The 20,349-nt window shown below is 39.5% G+C and overlaps 1 protein-coding gene across 3 annotated transcripts in view; it reads right to left on the reverse strand.

Moving 5' to 3' along the window:
- SYCP3 (synaptonemal complex protein 3) overlaps window positions 1-11,311 on the reverse strand; it is a 29,005-nt gene extending 17,694 nt beyond the window's left edge. The window contains exons 1-3 of one of the 3 annotated variants that reach the window (XM_051961053.1): window positions 11,144-11,311; window positions 2,721-2,870; window positions 1,971-2,052 (exon numbers count right to left, since the gene is read on the reverse strand). In XM_051961053.1, the coding sequence (XP_051817013.1) occupies window positions 1,971-2,052; window positions 2,721-2,853 (215 nt within the window). In that variant the 5' untranslated portion in view covers window positions 2,854-2,870; window positions 11,144-11,311. Of the gene's footprint in view, window positions 1-1,970; window positions 2,053-2,720; window positions 2,871-8,293; window positions 8,407-11,143 lie in introns of those variants that run through there. The other 2 variants (XM_051961051.1, XM_051961052.1) reach the window with 2 other exon arrangements.
- Between the last annotated feature and the right edge of the window lie 9,038 nt (window positions 11,312-20,349).

Here is a 20,349-nt window from a genome sequence, read left to right on the forward strand (position 1 = left end):
AATTAAAGTGAATGCAAAATAAACATATAAGAAACAAAATAGATAAACCCCCAAAACACAAAATGTAATCTAGAAAATAAACCTACAGAATTCAACTTCATTTCTCTAATAACAAATAATAACACAATGAAATAATAAAAAATTAAAAATAACAGAAAAGGAAATCTCAATCCAAATAGCTATCAAAAGCATAAAATATCTGAGAACCAACCTACCAAAGGGTACGATAGACTTGCACAGATTTAATTGCAAAATTTTCCTTAAGGAAATAAAGAATAACTTTTAAAAAATTTAGGCTCATTCGTGTTCATGACTGGGACAAGTCAAATGACAATAACACTAAAGTTAATTTATATTTAATGCTATACCAGTCAAATTATCAAGAGAATATTTCATATATTTTGATAAAATAATAACAAAATTTATTTGGTAATAAACCCCAAAGATCTAGAATATTAACTGAAGTCATGAAAAAATATAGAGATAAAGGGAGGATAGCATTTTCAGATTTCAAATTAGAGTATAAAACAGAAGTCATTAAAACCATCTGCAATTAGTTTTTTAAAAATTGAAAGAGAGAGAGAGAGAGAGAGAGAGAGAGAAATGAATGGAATAAACCAGACAACAAAGAATCAAAAACAATTGAATCCAATCCAATGTACCATAAATTGAAAAACATAAAACTACTTGAGGAAAAAAAATTTTCCTGATATATGTTGGAAAAAGGGAAAGCAGTCTGACAGAAACTGGGCTTATATCAATACCTTACATTCTAAATGGGTACTTGAACTTAATATTGAAGCTCATATTCTTTAAAAATACTTAGAAATTAGATCATCTAGCTCTCTAAGCTTTGAGTAGGAAGATGTATTCTTAACTAAACAAGGGGTTAGGCATTATTAAAAGAACTCTGATTATTGAAACTGAAAAGCTTAGACATAGACAGAATTGATGTCCCTAGATAGGAAGGGAAGTGGGGGCATGGAAGAAAAAAACTTTATCAAATTCTCTAAGGCCTTGATATCTAGGATACATTAACAATTAACAAATGTGCATATTTATGTGTGTATGTATATGAATGACTAATAGCCATTTCCTAACAGATCCATGGTCAAAGGATAGGAACAAACAATTCTCACAAGAAGAACTGCACAGCATTCACAACTAAGTCCCTATTGATGAGACATGCAATCCAAAACAATCTTCTTGGTTGCAGGTTGGCAAGATGACAATAAAATGCAACAATCAATGCCAGAGCATTTAGGGGATGCTTGGTGCACCAATGCATTGTAGTGGAGCTGTGAATTGGTACAAGCATTCTGGAAAGCAATTTGGAATGATGCATATAAACTGACTAAAATGACTGTGTCCTTTGACCTGGGGTGAAATGATTCCATGACTGAGCTTATACCTAAAAGAAAATCTCCATATCCACCAATATATTTATAAAGCACTACTTGTGATGATCCAAAATTGGAAATAAAGTATATGCCCATTTGATTGGAGAATGAAGAAATAATGAATTAACAAATATGGACTTAAGTAAGCAAAGATCTACATAAACTGAAGCAAATTAAAATAAAAAGAGCCAAAACAAAATACAAGACTGTAACAATATAAATTAACCCCCCCCCACACACACACACACAAATCAAAAGTGAATGTAGCAAATTTCAAGCATGATCTGAAAGGCATATGGGTAAAAAAATCCACAAGTGTGGCACATTACACATGTTTTCAGACATTTCCACATATTCATTAGTTGTACTAATTTTTCCTCTTCCTTTTTATTTTATTATTTCTGTGGAGATTAGGGAGATCTTTAAAAAAAAAAAAGACGGTTATATGAATGGCTTTCTAATAGGGGAAAAGTGAAGAAGAATGTCAGGGAAATTATGATATAAAAATATATCACTAAAAACTAATTTTTAAAAATTAATTGAAAGAAGTAAAATATTTTAATCAATTACCCCATATCTTCTTCAAGTATTCCACGAGTAATGACAGTAGATGATCTTTTTTTCCCATGCTTTTCAATGGCTGTAGTCTCTCCTAGAATTACGATAAGTAGTGTCTGAAATTAAGTTTGCTACTATGGAAGATTCATATGAAGTAGTTATTTTTCATCTTTTGATCTTTTACACTATTGACAGCAAAGCCTTTTAAAACCATGTTTTGTTTTCACAACTATGGGCTTAAGATTTGTGACATGCTGGTAACTCAAGATGCTCAAAGACTGTACCACTGGGCACACCAGTTCCGAAAGGGCGTACCAAAATGGAAAAACTTTTAAGGTGTAGGCTCACTAACTGTATGTCACTGGAAGAGCATTCTACCTAATCTAGAGAGGCTCGTTGCTAGAATGACTTAAGGATGATGAAATTTCAGTCATGGTAACTCAAAAGGCAGAGAGGGAATGTTACTTTTATGAGTTGGAGGAGAGCAAGGAACCCAAAAGCTCTTAAAGCACAGTAGTTCCACCCATTTATAAAATCTAGTCATCATAGACATCAGCAGCTCTTATAGGCCATAACAACAGATCACAAACATACATATGTAATGGGCATGAAATAAGTGCAAATTTGGGGGGAGAAAATTGGGGGGATAAACTATCCATTTACATTTTGTGCATTATAAGATATGCAATGCATTTCACACAACTCTGAGTAAATAAATAGTATATATTACTGTTATCAAGATGTAAATTTCTTATACCATACCTTCCCTAGCATCTTCCTCAGAACCACTCAAATCTTTTTTGTCTTCCTTGTCAAAGTCATAAGCTCGGCTCACTTGGCCTTCCATTGATGGTTTCCCAGATTTCCCTGTATGTTTTCTTCCAGCAGGTGCCATAATTAGGCAAATTCTTACTGTAATAAATCCAAAGATTAAATCTGACAAAGACATTATATATATATATATAAAAATACAAAACATACAAGAAGGAGTTGGGCACAAGTAAAGAATAAATAGACCATCAACAAACATTAAGTTCTAACTATAGGCAAGGAAGGCTTTAGGTGTCAAGTATAAACTCAAAGCATAAAACAATTCCTGCTTTTAAGGAACTTGCATTCTGTTAGAAAGACATGCACATAAAGAACATATACAGGGCAGCTAGGTGGTGCAGTGGATGGAGCACCAGCCCTGAAGTCAGGAAGACCTGAGTTCAAATCTGGCCTCAAACACTTAACACTTCCTAACTATGTGACCCTGGGCAAGTCACTTACCCCCAATTGCCTCAGGGGGAAAATATATGTAGATAGACATCAAAATAACTATATGGTAATAATACTAGCAGTTAGTATCATTTTATGTGAATGATGGTCTTTTGCTATGTCTTGAACGAAGTTAGGGATTTGACAAAGCACAAAGGAAAAGGCAAAAGTACAATTTGAGATCAATAGATGACCAGCAAAGGCATAAAGATGAGAAGTAAACCATACGAAGACATCCAGAAATCTAGTTTGGCTGGAAATGAAAATGGGAGGGAGATTCATCTGTCATGCAGTTGGAATCTGGCTATTAAGAGCTGGAAAGCCAAACAGCATCATTTATATATCATCCTGGAAGTACACAGAAGCCACTGAAATTTACTTAAGAGTGACATGGTCTCATTTGCTCTTAAGAAAAACCACTTTAGCAGCTATATAACATATAAACTACAGTGGGGAGAGAAACCTTAGGTAAAGAGACCAATTAAGAGGCCACTGCCATAGTCCAGGTGAAGGACATATTCTCTGGACTACTCTACCTTCCATGGGTTATCTTGCCCAATTGGAGATGACGCTGCCCTAAGATTTTCTCTCCTTCATTATATACTTCAACAACAATACTGTATAAGGATGTATTCTGATGGAAGTGGATTTTTTTGACAAAGAGAAGATCTAACTCAGTTTCAATTGATCAATGATGGACAGAAGCAGCTACGCCCAAAGAAAGAACACTGGGAAATGAATGTAAACTGTCTGCATTTTTGTTTTTCTTCTGGGGTTATTTATACCTTCTGAATCCAATTCTCCTTGTGCAACAAGAGAACTGTTTGTATTGTATCTAGGATATACCGCGACCTATTTAACATGTATAGGACTGCTTGCCCTCTGGGGGAGGGGATGAAGGGAGGGAGGGGAAAAATCGGAACAGAATTGAGTGCAAGGGATAATGTTGTAAAAAATTACCCTGGCATGGGTTCTGTCAATAAAAAGTCATTAATAAAATTAAATTAAATTTAAAAAAAAAGATTTTCTCTCCTGATTTTTGAATCTCGGGTTGGCATCACTATTTCTTAAAAAATATATTTTATTTCATTAAATATTTCCAAATTATATGTAAATTCTGAACACTGATTTTAAATTTGATTTCCAAATTCTCTTCACCCACATAAGGCAAACAAAATCAATTTACATATGAAGCCAAACAAGTGTTAACCATGGTGCAAAAGAAAACATATACAAAAAAGTAAGAAAAATAATTTTTTAAAAAGTCTACTTCAGTCTGCACTCAGAGTTCATCAATTCTCTGTCTGGAGGTAGATAGATAGCAGTTTTTATCATGCCATCTTTGGAATTGTCTTGATCAGAGTAACAAAGTCTTTATTACTTAATCATCCTTAGAGCATTGCTGTTACTGTGTACAATGCTTTCCTGGTTCTGCTCAATTCACTTCACATCAATTCAAATAAGATTTACCAGGTTTTTCTGCAGCCATTCTCTTCATTATTTCTTACAGCACAACAGTATTCCACCACAATCATATATCACAGTTTGTTCAACCATTTGCCAATTGACATCAATCCCTTCAGTTTCCAAAATTTTGCCGCCACAGAAAGAGCTAATATAAACATTTTTATACACACATAGGTCCTTTGCCTTTTTCTCTGATCTCTTTGGGACATAGACCTTGTAGTGGCACTGCTAGGTCAAAGGGTATGCAGTGTTTTATACTCCTTTTCATGTATCCAAATTTTCTTCAGAATGGTTGGATTAGTTTACAACTCCACCAACAATGCATTAGAGTCATTATGGTTTCTTGAGGAATCCCAGTAATGCTATTCACTTTAATCTCAGCTCAACTAATTCTCTGGATTTCTATTTTACTTACTTACTTACTTAATTAATTCTGGTAGGAAGAGTCCTGACAATGAATTGAAATATATGAGTTGGGCCACAAACAATATGTAAACTTTGCTAAAACTTACTCTCACTCTGCCTCAATTTCCCCATCTGTAAAATAGGAATAGCAGCACCTATCTTAAATATTTATTATGATTAATCCATTGAGGAAAAGCTTTTTTAAAAGCTAAATACACACCACAAATGCAATATTTATTTAAAAGCAACTCCCAACTATTTTAGTAAATATTATAGAAAATATTGGTCTATGAAAAGGAGAAATACAATAGTACTTTCTCAGACCCTCATCTTACTTGCCTTTTCTGCAGCTTATGACATCACTGATCACCTTCTTCTTGATACTTTTTTCTCCCTGGGTTTTCCAGACACTCTTCTACCCTAGTTCTCCTCCCACCTACCAGACTTCTCTTTACTGGGATGCTTTGTTGGATATTAATCCAGGTTATGACTTTACCCATGGGTGTCCCACAGGGCTCTGTTCTGGGGCTAATAGAAAATCCTGTTTGGCATTCAAAGCCTTTTATACCCTGGCCCATACTTACCTTTCTGGTCTTCTTACACCTTACCCTCATGTTCTCGCACAAGACATTATGTCACCCTTGTACACATCTGTCTCCACTTGCAATGTTTTCCTTCCTCATTTCTCCCTCCTGTTTTTTTTTTCACATCTCAGATTAAATCCTGCCTTTTACAAAAAGCCTTTCCCAATCCATCTTAAATCTAGTGCCCTTCTTCTGTTGATTATTTCTTATTTATCGCATATAGCTTTTTTGTACATTTGTGTTCACATATTAAACTGTAAGTTCCTTTGGGCAGAAACTGTCTTTTGTCTTTCTTTGTATCTTCAGAATTTAGCCCAGTACCTGGCACATAAAAGACACTTAATAAATGTTTTCCCATTAAGTATCACTTAAGCATCACTTTAGCATCAGTAAAATCCTTCTCCAAAGCCTCACTGTAGTATAAGAGGACCCTGGGCTAAGAAGATAATGTCATGCAAAGGACTGCTTGCCATCTAGGGGAGGGGGTAGAGGGAGGGAGGGGAAAAATCAGAACAGAAGTGAATGCAAGGGATAATGCTGTAAAAAATTACCCTGACATGAGTTCTATCAATAAAAAGTTATTTATAAATAAAAAAAAAGAAGAAGATAATGTCAGAACATTATAAGCGCTAAAAAGTCTTGACAAAATAAAGAAAATGAGGGAATAAGCGGGGGGGGGGGGAAGAAGAAGAGGAGGGCTGGGAAATGATATGTTAGAGTGCTATTAATTCCTAAAAATTAGTTCAACTTCACTAAAGAAGCATAATGTAAAATAAAATAACAAGGACATCATCTTTTCTAAATATTACTAACAAAACCTAGCAAAAAGTGATAGAAGAAATTCAATTCAAACTACAAAATGTATAAAATATCTATGAAGCAACCTACAAAGACACACTCAGGCTTTACATAAATAAAAATATTATTTACAAAAAATAAAAGACAAATTATTGGAGAAACATTAACTGTTCCTGTCCATGACTGAATAATGCCCACATAATCAAACTATTGCCTAAATTAACTATCAACCACTAATGGGTCACTTTATAAAATTAGACAGAACAAAATGGGGGGAGGAAAGAGTAAAAATCTCAAGGGAAAATGCTTTTTTGAAAAATAGAATAGAAAAAAGCTTTCAATCTTAACAAATCTCAAATTAGAGAATAAGGCAATCATCTAAGTAAGTCCTTTGGTACTGACTAAAATATAGAAAAACTGATCAATGGATTAAATAAGCAAAACACTGAAGCAATTAAATCTAGTATCATAATGTTTGAAAATTTAAGGACATCAACTATAGGAGTAAGTACTTCTTATCTGACCAAAAAAAAAGTCTCAAAACTGGAAGGACAGAAATCAAGTTTAGACTAACATCACACCATACACCATAATACATTCCAAATGGATATATGACAAACAAAAATGTCATATCAAACAAATTAAAGAAAGGAGGAAATAACTGGATAGGGAGAGAAATGGTACACTAGAAACAAAGGAGCAAAGAAGATGAACAATTCCAACTACATTAAAATTAAATTAAATTTAAAAACCTTTTGTGCAAGCAAAATCAAAGCAAGCAGAACCAAAATGTCATTTGTGGCAAGAAAAACTTCCAAAATGATCTTGAAGACACAGCAGGCCAAATCCTGATGGGAAAAATCTAACAAGTCCATTTCTCCAATCTGGGCTGGCACAGGTCTGACAGAGAGGTCGGTGGCTACCAGAGATGTAATCTGTAGTAGTCTTACAGCCCAGTGTTTCTTTTCTTTTTTTTTTTCTCTTAGATCTGTTCACTTGTTTCTAGTACACTTTACATTTTCTATTTTTTTATTCTTTTGACTTTATTTTAATATTTTAGATTTTTATACAAGAATCTGCTTTTTAAAAAGTCATATAACTCCAAGGAGAAAACTTTAGCAACAAACCAGTAAAGGTTCTTCCAAGAGAGGTCTTAATATGGCCTGAGACCTTCCTGGTGAAGGGGTACACCACCAATGAGTGTCACATCCTAGCATAGGGATCGTCCCCTCACGATCTACCAGCTCCTTCTAATGACAGAAAGATAGTGGGTGTGCACACAGGAAGCAGTTGAGAAATGCTTGAAGGCTCACACCATCCTTCCAGCCTAGGTCAGTTTATCCTTTTTTCAAAAAAAATCTGACACCTGATTGTACATGTATAGCCTATACTGGATTGGCTGCTGTCCTAGAAAGAGAAAGAGAAGTGGGAGAGGAGGGAGAGAGTAGGGAGGGAAGGAAAGGAGGAAGGGAGAAAAAGAGGGGGGGAAAGGAGGGAAAGGGGAAAGGGAGAAGGAAGCAAAAAATTTTAAACTCAAAATTCTACAAAAATGATTGTTGAAAACTATCTTTGCATGTAATTGGAAAAAAATAAATATTATTAAATGACAAAAATAATTGTGACATTACCCCCCACTTTGGCAGCGTGGCAAAGGTTACTGGAATCTCGTTTCAGAAATATATTTTCAACTGCATAAATTTAAAAAAATAAGACAAAATACAAAACCAAAAACTCACAATTACACAGAAAATAGTTATTAAAATTTATCTATAGCAAGTCCTCTTTTTTAATGCCCTGAACTAAAGATAAAATAAAACTCACCTTTACTGAGTATTACTACGTATACACACACTTTCCTAATTTCTCTTCCACAAACACAAAAAATCCGAACTGAAAAACGGCAGTCTCCACCCCAATCTGGAGTTCCCTCCTATGTGGAGGAAGGAGCGGCCTGGTACCTTCTATAGGCTTCCAAGGCCCTGCCCCTCCCCGGGCCTCAGTTCCCTTCTAGGTACGACAGGGGAGAGGGAAGGAGCGGCCTGGTACCTTCTCTATGCTTCCAAGGTCCTGCTCCTCCCCGGGCCTCAGTTCCCTCCTAGGTACGACGGGGGAGGGGGAAGGGGCGGCCTGGTACCTTCTATACTCTTCCAAGGCCCTGCCCCTCCCCGGGCCTCAGTTCCCTCCTAGGTACGACGGGGGAGGGGGAAGGGGCGGCCTGGTACCTTCTATACTCTTCCAAGGCCCTGCCCCTCCCCGGGCCTCAGTTCCCTCCTAGGTACGACGGGGGAGAGGGAGGGAGCGGCCTGGTACCTTCTATACTCTTCCAAGGTTCTGCTCCTCCCCGGGCCTCAGTTCCCTCCTAGGTACGACGGGGGAGGGGGAAGGAGCGGCCTGGTACCTTCTATACTCTTCCAAGGTCCTGCTCCTCCCCGGGCCTAGGTACGACGGGGGAGGGGGAAGGAGCGGCCTGGTACCTTCTATACTCTTCCAAGGTTCTGCTCCTCCCCGGGCCTCAGTTCCCTCCTAGGTACGACGGGGGAGGGGGAAGGGGCGGCCTGGTACCTTCTATACTCTTCCAAGGCCCTGCCCCTCCCCGGGCCTCAGTTCCCTCCTAGGTACGACGGGGGAGAGGGAGGGAGCGGCCTGGTACCTCCTATACTCTTCCAAGGCCCTGCCCCTCCCCGGGCCTCAGTTCCCTCCTAGGTACGACGGGGGAGGGGGAAGGGGCGGCCTGGTACCTTCTATACTCTTCCAAGGCCCTGCCCCTCCCCGGCCTCAGTTCCCTCCTAGGTACGACGGGGGAGGGGGAAGGGGCGGCCTGGTACCTTCTATACTCTTCCAAGGTCCCGCTCCTCCCCGGGCCTCAGTTCCCTCCTAGGTACGACGGGGGAGGGGGAAGGAGCGGCCTGGTACCTTCTATACTCTTCCAAGGCCCTGCCCCTCCCCGGGCCTCAGTTCCCTCCTAGGTACGACGGGGGAGGGGGAAGGGGCGGCCTGGTACCTTCTATACTCTTCCAAGGCCCTGACCCTCCCCGGGCCTCAGTTCCCTCCTAGGTACGACGGGGGAGGGGGAAGGAGCGGCCTGGTACCTTCTATACTTTTCCAAGGTTCTGCTCCTCCCCGGGCCTCAGTTCCCTCCTAGGTACGACGGGGGAGGGGGAAGGGGCGGCCTGGTACCTTCTATACTCTTCCAAGGCCCTGACCCTCCCCGAGCCTCAGTTCCCTCCTAGGTACGACGGGGGAGGGGGAAGGGGCGGCCTGGTACCTTCTATACTCTTCCAAGGCCCTGCCCCTCCCCGGGCCTCAGTTCCCTCCTAGGTATGACGGGGGAGGGGGAAGGAGCGGCCTGGTACCTTCTCTACACTTCCAAGGCCCTGCCCCTCCCCGGGCCTCAGTTCCCTCCTAGGTACGACGGGGGAGGGGGAAGGGGCGGCCTGGTACCTTCTATACTCTTCCAAGGTCCCGCTCCTCCCCGGGCCTCAGTTCCCTCCTAGGTACGATGGGGGAGGGGGAAGGAGCGGCCTGGTATCTTCTATACTCTTCCAAGGCCCTGCCCCTCCCCGGGCCTCAGTTCCCTCCTAGGTACGACGGGGGAGGGGGAAGGGGTGGCCTGGTACCTTCTATACTCTTCCAAGGCCCTGCCCCTCCCCGAGCCTCAGTTCCCTCCTAGGTACGACTGGGGAGGGGGAAGGGGCGGCCTGGTACCTTCTATACTCTTCCAAGGTCCCGCTCCTCCCCGGGCCTCAGTTCCCTCCTAGGTACGACGGGGGAGGGGGAAGGAGCGGCCTGGTACCTTCTATACTCTTCCAAGGTTCTGCTCCTCCCCGGGCCTCAGTTCCCTCCTAGGTACGACGGGGGAGGGGGAAGGGGCGGCCTGGTACCTTCTATACTCTTCCAAGGCCCTGCCCCTCCCCGAGCCTCAGTTCCCTCCTAGGTACGATGGGGGAGAGGGAGGGAGCGGCCTGGTACCTTCTATACTCTTCCAAGGTCCTGCTCCTCCCCGGGCCTAGGTACGACAGGGGAGAGGGAAGGAGCGGCCTGGTACCTTCTCTACACTTCCAAGGTCCCGCTCCTCCCCGGGCCTCAGTTCCCTCCTAGGTATGACGGGGGAGGGGGAAGGGGCGGCCTGGTACCTTCTATACTCTTCCAAGGCCCTGCCCCTCCCCGGGCCTCAGTTCCCTCCTAGGTACGATGGGGGAGGGGGAAAGGGCGGCCTGGTACCTTCTATACTCTTCCAAGGTCCCGCTCCTCCCCGGGCCTCAGTTCCTTCCTAGGTACGACTGGGGAGGGGGAAGGGGCGGCCTGGTACCTTCTATACTCTTCCAAGGCCCTGCCCCTCCCCGGGCCTCTGTTCCCTCCTAGGTACGACGGGGGAGGGGGAAGGGGCGGCCTGGTACCTTCTATACTCTTCCAAGGTCCCGCTCCTCCCCGGGCCTCAGTTCCCTCCTAGATACGATGGGGGAGGGGGAAAGGGCGGCTTGGTTGCCCTCTCTACGTCTCCAAGGTCCCGCTCCTCCCCGGGCCTCAGTTCTTCCCTAGGTACCACGAAGAAGGGAGAGGGGGAGGGGGAGGGAAAGTGGCGGCCTGAGTGCTCTCTCTAGCCTCCAAGGTCCTGCACCTCCCCGGGCCTCAGTTTCCTTTTCTATCCACAGATTCCAGCGGACTCCTTACCTTCAAAAACAGGCTTCGCTCAGTCTGCTTTGGCTTCAACTCACCCGCTGTGAGACAGCGGTAGCCTCTCACCCAGGACCCCAAGCCGCGCCTCAGGCCTCGGGAGCAGGGAGAAGATGTCCTCACAGCAGAGAGACGACGAGACGAATCCAAGACTACGCCTGCGCGAGGCACTAGGCGGGAAGGCAAGCACGAGCTCGCGCGCCTTTCCTACTACTGCGCAGGCGTGAAAAATCAGGGTGGTGGGGATGGCGAGGAAAATGAGCGTGGAGGAGGAAGGGGAGGGAGGGACAGACGGAGGGAAAGAAAAGATACAAGGAGGAGAGGAGGAAATGAAAGAAGGAGGATGGGAAGGAAAGAAAGAGAAAGAGAGGGAGAGAAAAATGATAAGGGAAGAGAGGCAGTAGAGGGGGGAGGAAAGAAAAAATGGAGGGAAAGAAGGCAAGAGAAAACGGAGAGAGATGAAAAGCATGGGAGAGAAGGAAAGAAAGAAGAGGAAGAGATAAATAAGAAAAGGAGGGAAGAGATAGAAGAGGAAAAAAGGGAACAGGGGAGAGGAAGAAGGATGAGATGGGAGAGACAAGAAAGGGATGGGAGGAAAAGAAGGCAAAGAGGAAAAAAGAAAGAGGGAGACATAGGAAGGGGAGGAGAAGGAGAAGAAGACGAGAGGAAGGGGGAGGGAAATAAAGAGCCTCAGTTAAAGGTAATTAATGATATATTTCTCATATGTATTGATTTTTCTCAGTTACATGTAAAATATTTGATTTTAGAAAACTTTGAGTTCCAGATACTCTCCTTCCTCCTTCCTCTTCGTTGAGAAGGCACCTGTGAAGTTATGCAATATATTATAATATACTCCTAAATAAATAAAATTCCATTTTACACAATCATTAGAATAGTACTTTTTAATGTCCTGCTTCTTTTTAGAATGTGGAGCTTTAAGGAACCGTAGAAATCCCACTCATGATTTTCCCTGAATCCCGGGGAGTGACGGTGACTTGCCCAGGATCACAAAGTTAAGTGGAAAGAGGCAACTTCGGATGATTATGAAAGCCTTTTGTTCTTTTCACTACCACACACCTCATCTTGTGAAAGATTCAGGAAATTGTCAAGTATTTAAATTACCGGGATTTAAAAAAATACTTGAAAACAACCACAAAATACAAAATAAAACAAAAGTGCCAAGTAGTCACAATTTAATATATGTTCAACAATGTAATAAACTATAAAATGTTCTTTTTACTTCTCTTTCTTCCCTTTCACTCTACTCTCCAATTCTTTCTCTTTGCCTCTTTTACCCTTTCTCTCTTCCCTCCCTCTTATTCTCTCCTTTCTCTCCCTCTTTTCCTTTCTCTCTCCCTTCCTTCTTTCTTCTCCTCTTCATATATACATATATAATATATGCATATTTTTACATACATATATTTACATAAGTTTATGTGTGTATATATATAAATATATATATAAAGCTCTATGTAAGTATATGTATTTACATGTATATTTACATAGATGTTTACATTTTTATATATGTATATATGCATACATGCAGACTGTGAGATTAATGGTTCAGAGCAAATTTCAGTTTAAAAATTAACCATTAATTTAAACTACGCTTTTCTAAATATTCTCAAAAATTTTTTTTCTATCAGCAGGGGAGCTACTGATTGGACTTTGCTTTAAGTTTTACTTGTTTTTTGTTTCATTATTGTTTTGGTATTTTTAACACATAGTACAGGGGCTGACATATATATATATATATATATGTATGTAGGGGCTTAATAAAATGGCCTATTTCTCTTTCTCTTTTTTTTTTTTTTTTTTTTTTGTTTTGTTTTGTTTTGTTTTGGTAATTGAAAAAAAATGAAAGTGCACCAGTCTTTTCGTTAAGATGGCTTAATATTGCCATCTGGTGTCCTAACAGAGCTATGCATAGGGATTCTTGATCATTCTAAAAGAATTTTTTTTTTAATCAATAGAGATAAGGCAGCAAAGATATAATTAGATTGATATCTAAATTGATATGATTAGCTTAATCTGAATAATCAAAAGTAAATTGATTGAATCTGTGATTTTATTAAGTAATAGGCCCTTCTTATTAGAATTTTTGTGAGGATCAAATAAGAATACTAGTAAAATATTCTGGAAACATTAAAATACTATATAAATATAAGCTATTATCAATATGCTTAATAGGAGGTCCTTTTCCAGCGCCCATAAAAGCAGAAAAAACTAACAAGCAAAAGCTAATAAAAATTATAATTAGAATTTATATCAAGCTACAAGGTTAGCAAAATGGTTTATAAATATTCTTATTTGATTTTCACAACCACCTTGGGAGACAGATGCTATCTCTATTCCCATTTTCAGATGAAGAAACTGAAGCAGCCAGTGGTTAAATGGCTTACTTAAGGTCACCCAAATACTAAATGTTTGAAACTGGATTTGAACTCAGTTCTTCTTAACTATCACTAAGCCCAAGAATTGTCTTTATATGTCTAGAAATATCAACAGATGGTCATTTTTTTTTTAGCTAAGAAACGCATCTATCAACATCAAAACAAAACAGAATGACCCAAAATAGAAAAGATCTACAAATCCTTTAATAAATTCTTTTTGCCAACAAGGACTATGGAGCCTCCACGTTTACACTCTAACATAGCAGTCTCAGAATGTGTTGTATGAAAAAGTAGAAATTTTGCTTCAAAAAACTAACATGAAAAGTACAACTATGTTAAACTAAGTAAACAGGGAGGAAAGAGTCCCAGGACAGAAGCAACAAATTGTGAGGAGACTAAGGGATCACATCTCAGAGTATTTGAAAGGAGAAAAGATACCAAAGGTATGAGGAAAAAAATCTTGGATTCTTAACAATAAAAAAAAGTGACCAAGAAAATATCAATAATTACAAAACCATAATCTATTTCCCCATCAAAAGAGATATTTGTAAAAAGTACTTAGCACTATACTTGATATATAATAGATGCTATATAAATGCTTATTCCTTCACCCTCCCACCTCTCTATATTTATTTTTTAAGGGAATAATCGACACACATCTTCATGATATGTGTAATCAGTGTAACAGAAAAGCCCAGGAAGTCTTTTGCAAACAAAAATCTATATCCAGTCATACCAGGCTGAAAGACACTGATAATATGAGATTACACTGTTCTTATTGTTGACAAAAAAAAAAAAAAAAGTATTAGATTTGGTAGAATAAATCACAGCTTGAAAAGCTGTTCTTCCTCAAAGAACATACTGTTGATAGAGCAAATCCATACAAAAATAATTTGCTGAGTGCACAAATATAGGAATAAGAGAATATTGGTGAGCTGTGGGGGGACCACAGTCTAAAAAACACTAGTAAAGAAACAACTTTACCTAATAAATAGCATCAGACTTAAAACATGAAATCTTTTAGATCTCAGCAAAGTGCCTAGCACTATAGGCACTTAATAAATATTTATTGACTGACTTGGAGTCAAGAAGGCTCAAATTCAAATCCTGCTTCGAACACTTATTATCCATGTGACTCTGGGCAAACCATTTAATGTCCCTCAGCCTTCATTTCTGTCTTTAAAATTATAACAATACTTAACATTTACGTAACACTTAATTTGGACTGTGCTGAGTACACTGTGCTAAGTAGCTTACAAATGTTATATCAGTTGATCCTCACCACAACCCTGGGAAGTCAGTGCTATTATTATCTTCATTTAACAGAAAAGGAAACTGAGACAAACAGATAAAATGACTTGCCTAGAGTCATAGAGTTAAGTGTCTGAGGTCAGATTTGAACTTGGGTTTTTTGAGAGTGCTATCCACGGTACCATCTAACTATAAAAACTAGTACTTGTCTTGCAGAATTTGTGAGGATCATAGAAGAGAACATACATAAAGCAATTTGCAAACTTGAAATGGTAGTATAAATGCAGTTATCATTAGTTTTTACTTGTCTAAAATCTAAGAAAGAGACATATAATAGAATGGACTACATCTCCCTCATCAGTCTAGCTCTGAAAATCTCCTCTTCTAGATGGGAAAACTAATACTTCTCTGACCATTTCCACTACTTTGGCTACTCTGGGGGAAAAAAAAAAGGAAGCCTCTTTGCTTGTTCAGAAATGCATTTGTGGAAGAGGGAAGAACTGAAATGAGTATTTCACAGTTTGAATGCTGAAAATATTTACTAATATAGTAAGAAATGTGCTTATTTCTGAAAAGACCACTAGTGGCCATATGGTAGAAATCAAACGATGAAATCACATTGGATATTCAGTCACTGTAAGTGGATTTTAAATGTTGTTGGTAAGGAGTAAATGCAAGAGGTAAAAAGAGATGAGACTAGGAACAGCTTAGATTTTAACCCCTGTTCATGTTCCTCATCTCTACATAGCATTGGATTCAATGATCTCCAACTCCCCTTTCTACTTCTAACATTTCTTAATTCTACAAGAGAGAGAATCATCTAGGTGAATTTTCATTGTTTTAAAGAGACATTCCAATGTACAAATTGCCATTTGCCATTCTTGTATGAAAATGTAGTACTTTTAACTTCAGCAATCTCGAGTTAGTGTTCTGAAATCGATCTGCAAGAGGTATGGAGAAATGGATGAAAGACCTTTTCTCCAGGTGTCTGGCCCTAGAGCACTATGATCCCCAAGAAATGTGTGTTTATGAAGGGTGAAAAACATGGAGATGGAGGAAGTAAAGACCTTATGTGACTCTGAAGACTATGAGAAAGAAGGGAAACTTTCAGGAAAGAGCAAGGGCAATAAAAGTGGTTGGAATCGACATGGAACAAGGGCCAGTTGAGAAATAGCATTCTATGAAAGACTTGAGCATCCATTAGAGATGGTTTAAAGGGGGCAGATGTGGATAAAGACCAAGATGTGTGCTGATACTCCCCTGGTTGTAGAAGAAACCTACTCTTTCCATCCCAGACGAGGGTGATCTCTTTTATTTCCTAAGACTCTTTAACTATCTGGAGTCATGGGGAACTGAAGCCATCTACAGAACTTGACTCATTGGGAACTATGGAGAACTCCATTCATGCATTTCTGCATATGCATGAAACGGTGTGCGAAGAGAATAGACCAATGACCAATTAGGCTAAGGACTAAGAAGTGGTAACAGGTGATTATAGGAGAGTTTAGGCTATCTGTCCAGTCTTTTCAGTGTTAATGGAGCCAGCCAATGGCCACTGGTAGAAGTATATAGTATGTAACCCTATTAAGTGATATTATCCCTTTGATGCAATCCTTTTTAACGTTTTGTCTTTCCATATTAGAATGTAAACTCCTGAAAAGTAGGGATTGTTTTGTTTTCTTCTTGTATCCCCAGTATTTAGTTAGATGCTTGACATATAATAAGTACTTAATAAATGCCCTTTCCTTCCCTTTTTTCTCCTCCCTCACTCCCTCCCTCCCTCCCTCTGCAACTTTATCATGGATATGTTATTCATTTACATGAGAACTATAGATCTGAGACAATTTGTCTATAATAACCCAATATGTAATTTAAGATATTAAATGACATACCTACAGTCTGAACTATATGTATATTATAATGTAATTTTTAAAAACTGGGAACAGTACAGGAAACTATTTGATATAATGGGGATATAAAGTCAAGTGTTTCTAATATGGGATTTATGAATTAAAAATTTTTTGATGATACTTCAATTCAACTGGTTTCCTTCCTACTTAATTTATGCCTTTAGTCCATAGGCTGCTAGGATACAAAAAAGTTAAGATCTTCCAGCCTAAAGGAACTGGAAAATAAGTAGATGACCATCAATTGAGGAATAGCTGATTAAGTTATGGTGCGAATGTAATGGTATATTATTGTTCTATAAGAAATAATCAGCAGGCTGATTTCCAAAAAGTGTGAAAAGACTTATATGAACTGATGCTGAGTGAAGTGAGCAGAACTCCAAAGTGTTACAAAAATCAATGTTGAAAATTATCTTTACACATAATTAGAAAAAGATCTACATTTCCTCCAGTACCTGGCCCCAGACATCACCTGACAAAATATGAGAACATTAATTCTCATACACTATCTGTACTTTTAAAGTGATTCTTTGGGAAGTAAGAGAAATAAGGAGATGGAGCTTACATTTTAATACTGGAAGATGAAACATCAAAGGGGTGATTTACAAGCATATACTACTTATTAGGTCATATAATATATACTCTACTTTCTGAGACCAAAAAATGGCAGCAGTTTTTTTTTTTTAATATTATTTGAGGTTGAGATGAAGGAACCATTCAGACTCCTGAAAAGTTGGCTCACTATAACTGCACTATAACTATTCACTGGCATGGCAGTGACAGGAGCATGTTTGACAAGACTCGGCCCTTCCTTCAAGTCAAACCAAGCTTAGACGCAGCTAGGAATACAGACAAGTCACTGAGACTTTGCCTTAGTCTTGTTCCCTTTCTGGAGATAAGAATCCTGGAGGAGCTTATTTCCAAAGGTGCTTAAGGGTAGAGGGAAGCAGAAAGAGGGGAAAGACCGAGACTGTACCCATTTGGGGAACATGTGTTGCTATTATTTGTCTCTTATTGTATTATACTAATTTTAAATCCACTCTACCATTCCTGGAAGGACATGTCAAAATCAAATGAGATCACAAATAAAGCACTAAAAGCAGTTTAGGGAGCATCACAATGCATAGAGTACCTCTCCACAAAGCTTCCTCTCTCCAAGTTTAAATCCAGCCTGAGACACTAACTAGCTGTGTGATCCTGGGCAAGTCACTTAACCTTATCTGCCTCAGTTTCCTCATCTGCAGAATGTGCTGGAGAAGGAAGTGGCAAACCACTCCAGTATCTTTGCTAAGAAAATCCCAAATGGGATCACTAAGTCAGGTAGGATTGGAACAACTGGACAGCATATAACATTATGTAAAGAACTATATGAAGATTCTATTATTGTTATGTCAACCAATTGACCTATGGTTCCCCTTATCATCTTAGTGACTTCTTAGACCAAAAAACCCCTCTTTGGTTCTCCTAGATGTGTTATTTTCAGTGACTAGAATATAAACTTCTTGAGGTTAGTTACTGTCTTGCCCTTTCTTGTGACTTCAGTGCCAAACTCAGCATTTAAAAATACTCATTCATTTTTTTTCAATGCTTTTTTTGTTTTGTATTTTGGCCTGGGTCTGATAGCAAAGCAAGGTGAGAAACTAAACATTTAGACTTGAATTGGGTCCATCTGTTCCCAGTTTCAAACTAAATGGAGAGCAAATGATTAGGAGAATTATCATAAAAAATCCGAATACCTTGAACCGAAATCCAAGGAGGTTTATAATTGGTGGAAATCATGGACTAAAGCTTAAAGTCATCTTACTGATTCGGTGTTGTATAATTCATCTCAGTCTTATGATAAGTAGGGAAGATGCACGAGGACACCAAATACTAGCAGGCACTCAATAAATGCTGAATTCCTATGAGCTCACTAAAACCAAGGACTGGCATATTAAACCTAAACTCTTAGCAACATCAGGAGCCACATTTGTGGAATGAAGTAGAACTTAAAAGGCTTCTGCTTACCTGGACCCTTTGGTAAGATTGTAATCTAATATTGCCTCCACTGTTGCAGACTACAGGTGGACTGTTGCCTCATCTTTTGCATTTCTCCTCCAGTCCTCCCATAAATCCTCCAAAGGATTGCTGGTTTCGATTTGTTTGCCAGCTGCTACAATCGCCCTTCCAGTACCTACCTCTTCTAAGACTGTCTCCCTTTCCTCTTCTATCCTCCCTCTTCAGATGTCAAGGCCATCTCCCCTCTGCTTCCCTTTTACCCTTTTTGTTCTGAAGAAAAATGTGCTCATTGGAAGATACTGCAACTTTGGTCCCCATCTCCAAAGCCATTTGTGCTATCTCCCACCCTTCCAACACCTCCAGTTCCTGCCTATACCCTGGCTACAAGGAGCGGTTCTCCCTGCTTCTTGGTAGAGGCTCCCTATTGCTCAGAGGCTTCTTTCACATTCACACCATCTAGCTCAACCTTTCTGGTCAAATGAATGCATGAGCCAATAAAACATATGGGATTTTATGTGACAGATTTTGAGCTCTGGAATATAAATCATTCTGCCTTCAGGGAAGAAGTCACAAATATTGTAATCAACACTTCCTTTCTAGATAGAAGCAGAAAAATAGAGAAATATATTGTGCTTCAAAGGCTGAGAGTAGAGCAGGGAAACATGCCATATGAGTTTGGGTTGAACTAGATGAGAGCTTTCACCAATCAGTAGCTCCAGGACAGGAGCTGAATTCTCATTTCTATCATCCTGTGTGTTATTCTCCCACTTTTCAAGGATTTAGAACTTGGTTCAGTCTTCCCTTTTTAACCCAAGCAACTATCCTGGAGTTGAGCTACACGTCTCCAAATGAAACGCACTTGGAAAGAAATTAAATAATCCACCACTCTGCTGAGAACCAGCTCCTAAGTACCCCTAACAATAACCCTTTAGGGGTTTACAAAGCACTTTAGAAAAATTATCTTAGATCTGTGAAAAAGGGAGGAATTTATGTCTAAAGGAGAACTAGAGAGCATTATGAAATGCAAAACTCTTTAGAATCTAGCTATTACCTTAGGAATATTCATTAAAAGGAAATGAACTGAATTCAGAATCCAAGAATATGGGTCTGATTATATATGAAGGTGGGCAACTCACCCCAATTTCATAGTCCTAAATTTTCTCTTCTGTAAAATGCTGCAAGTAGATAACCATCATTTGAGAAATGGCTAAAAAAAGTTATGGTATAAGAATGTAATGGATTATTATTTTATAAGAAATGATGAGCAGGGGGGAGCTCGGTGGTACAGTGGATAGCACACCAGCCTTGAAGTCAGGAGGACCTGAGTTCAAATGTGACCTCAAACACTTAACACTTCCTAGCTGTATGACCCTGGACAAGTCACTTAACCCCAATTGCCTTAGCAAAAAAAAAAAAAAAAAAAAGAAAGAAATGATGAGCAGGCTGATTTCAGAAGTCTGCAAAGATTTATATGAAGATACTGAGTGAAGTGAGCAGAACCAAGAGAACATTGCATACAGTAACAATAAGATTATGTGATGATCAACTGTGATGGACTTGGTTCTTTTCAACAATGAAGTGATTCAAGACAATTCCAACAAGCTTAGGATGGAAAATGTTATCTACATCAAGAGAGAGAACTATGAAGACTGAA

The sequence above is a fragment of the Antechinus flavipes genome, chromosome 5 (assembly GCF_016432865.1).
Source record: "Antechinus flavipes isolate AdamAnt ecotype Samford, QLD, Australia chromosome 5, AdamAnt_v2, whole genome shotgun sequence".
In the NCBI taxonomy this organism is placed as follows: domain Eukaryota; kingdom Metazoa; phylum Chordata; class Mammalia; order Dasyuromorphia; family Dasyuridae; genus Antechinus; species Antechinus flavipes.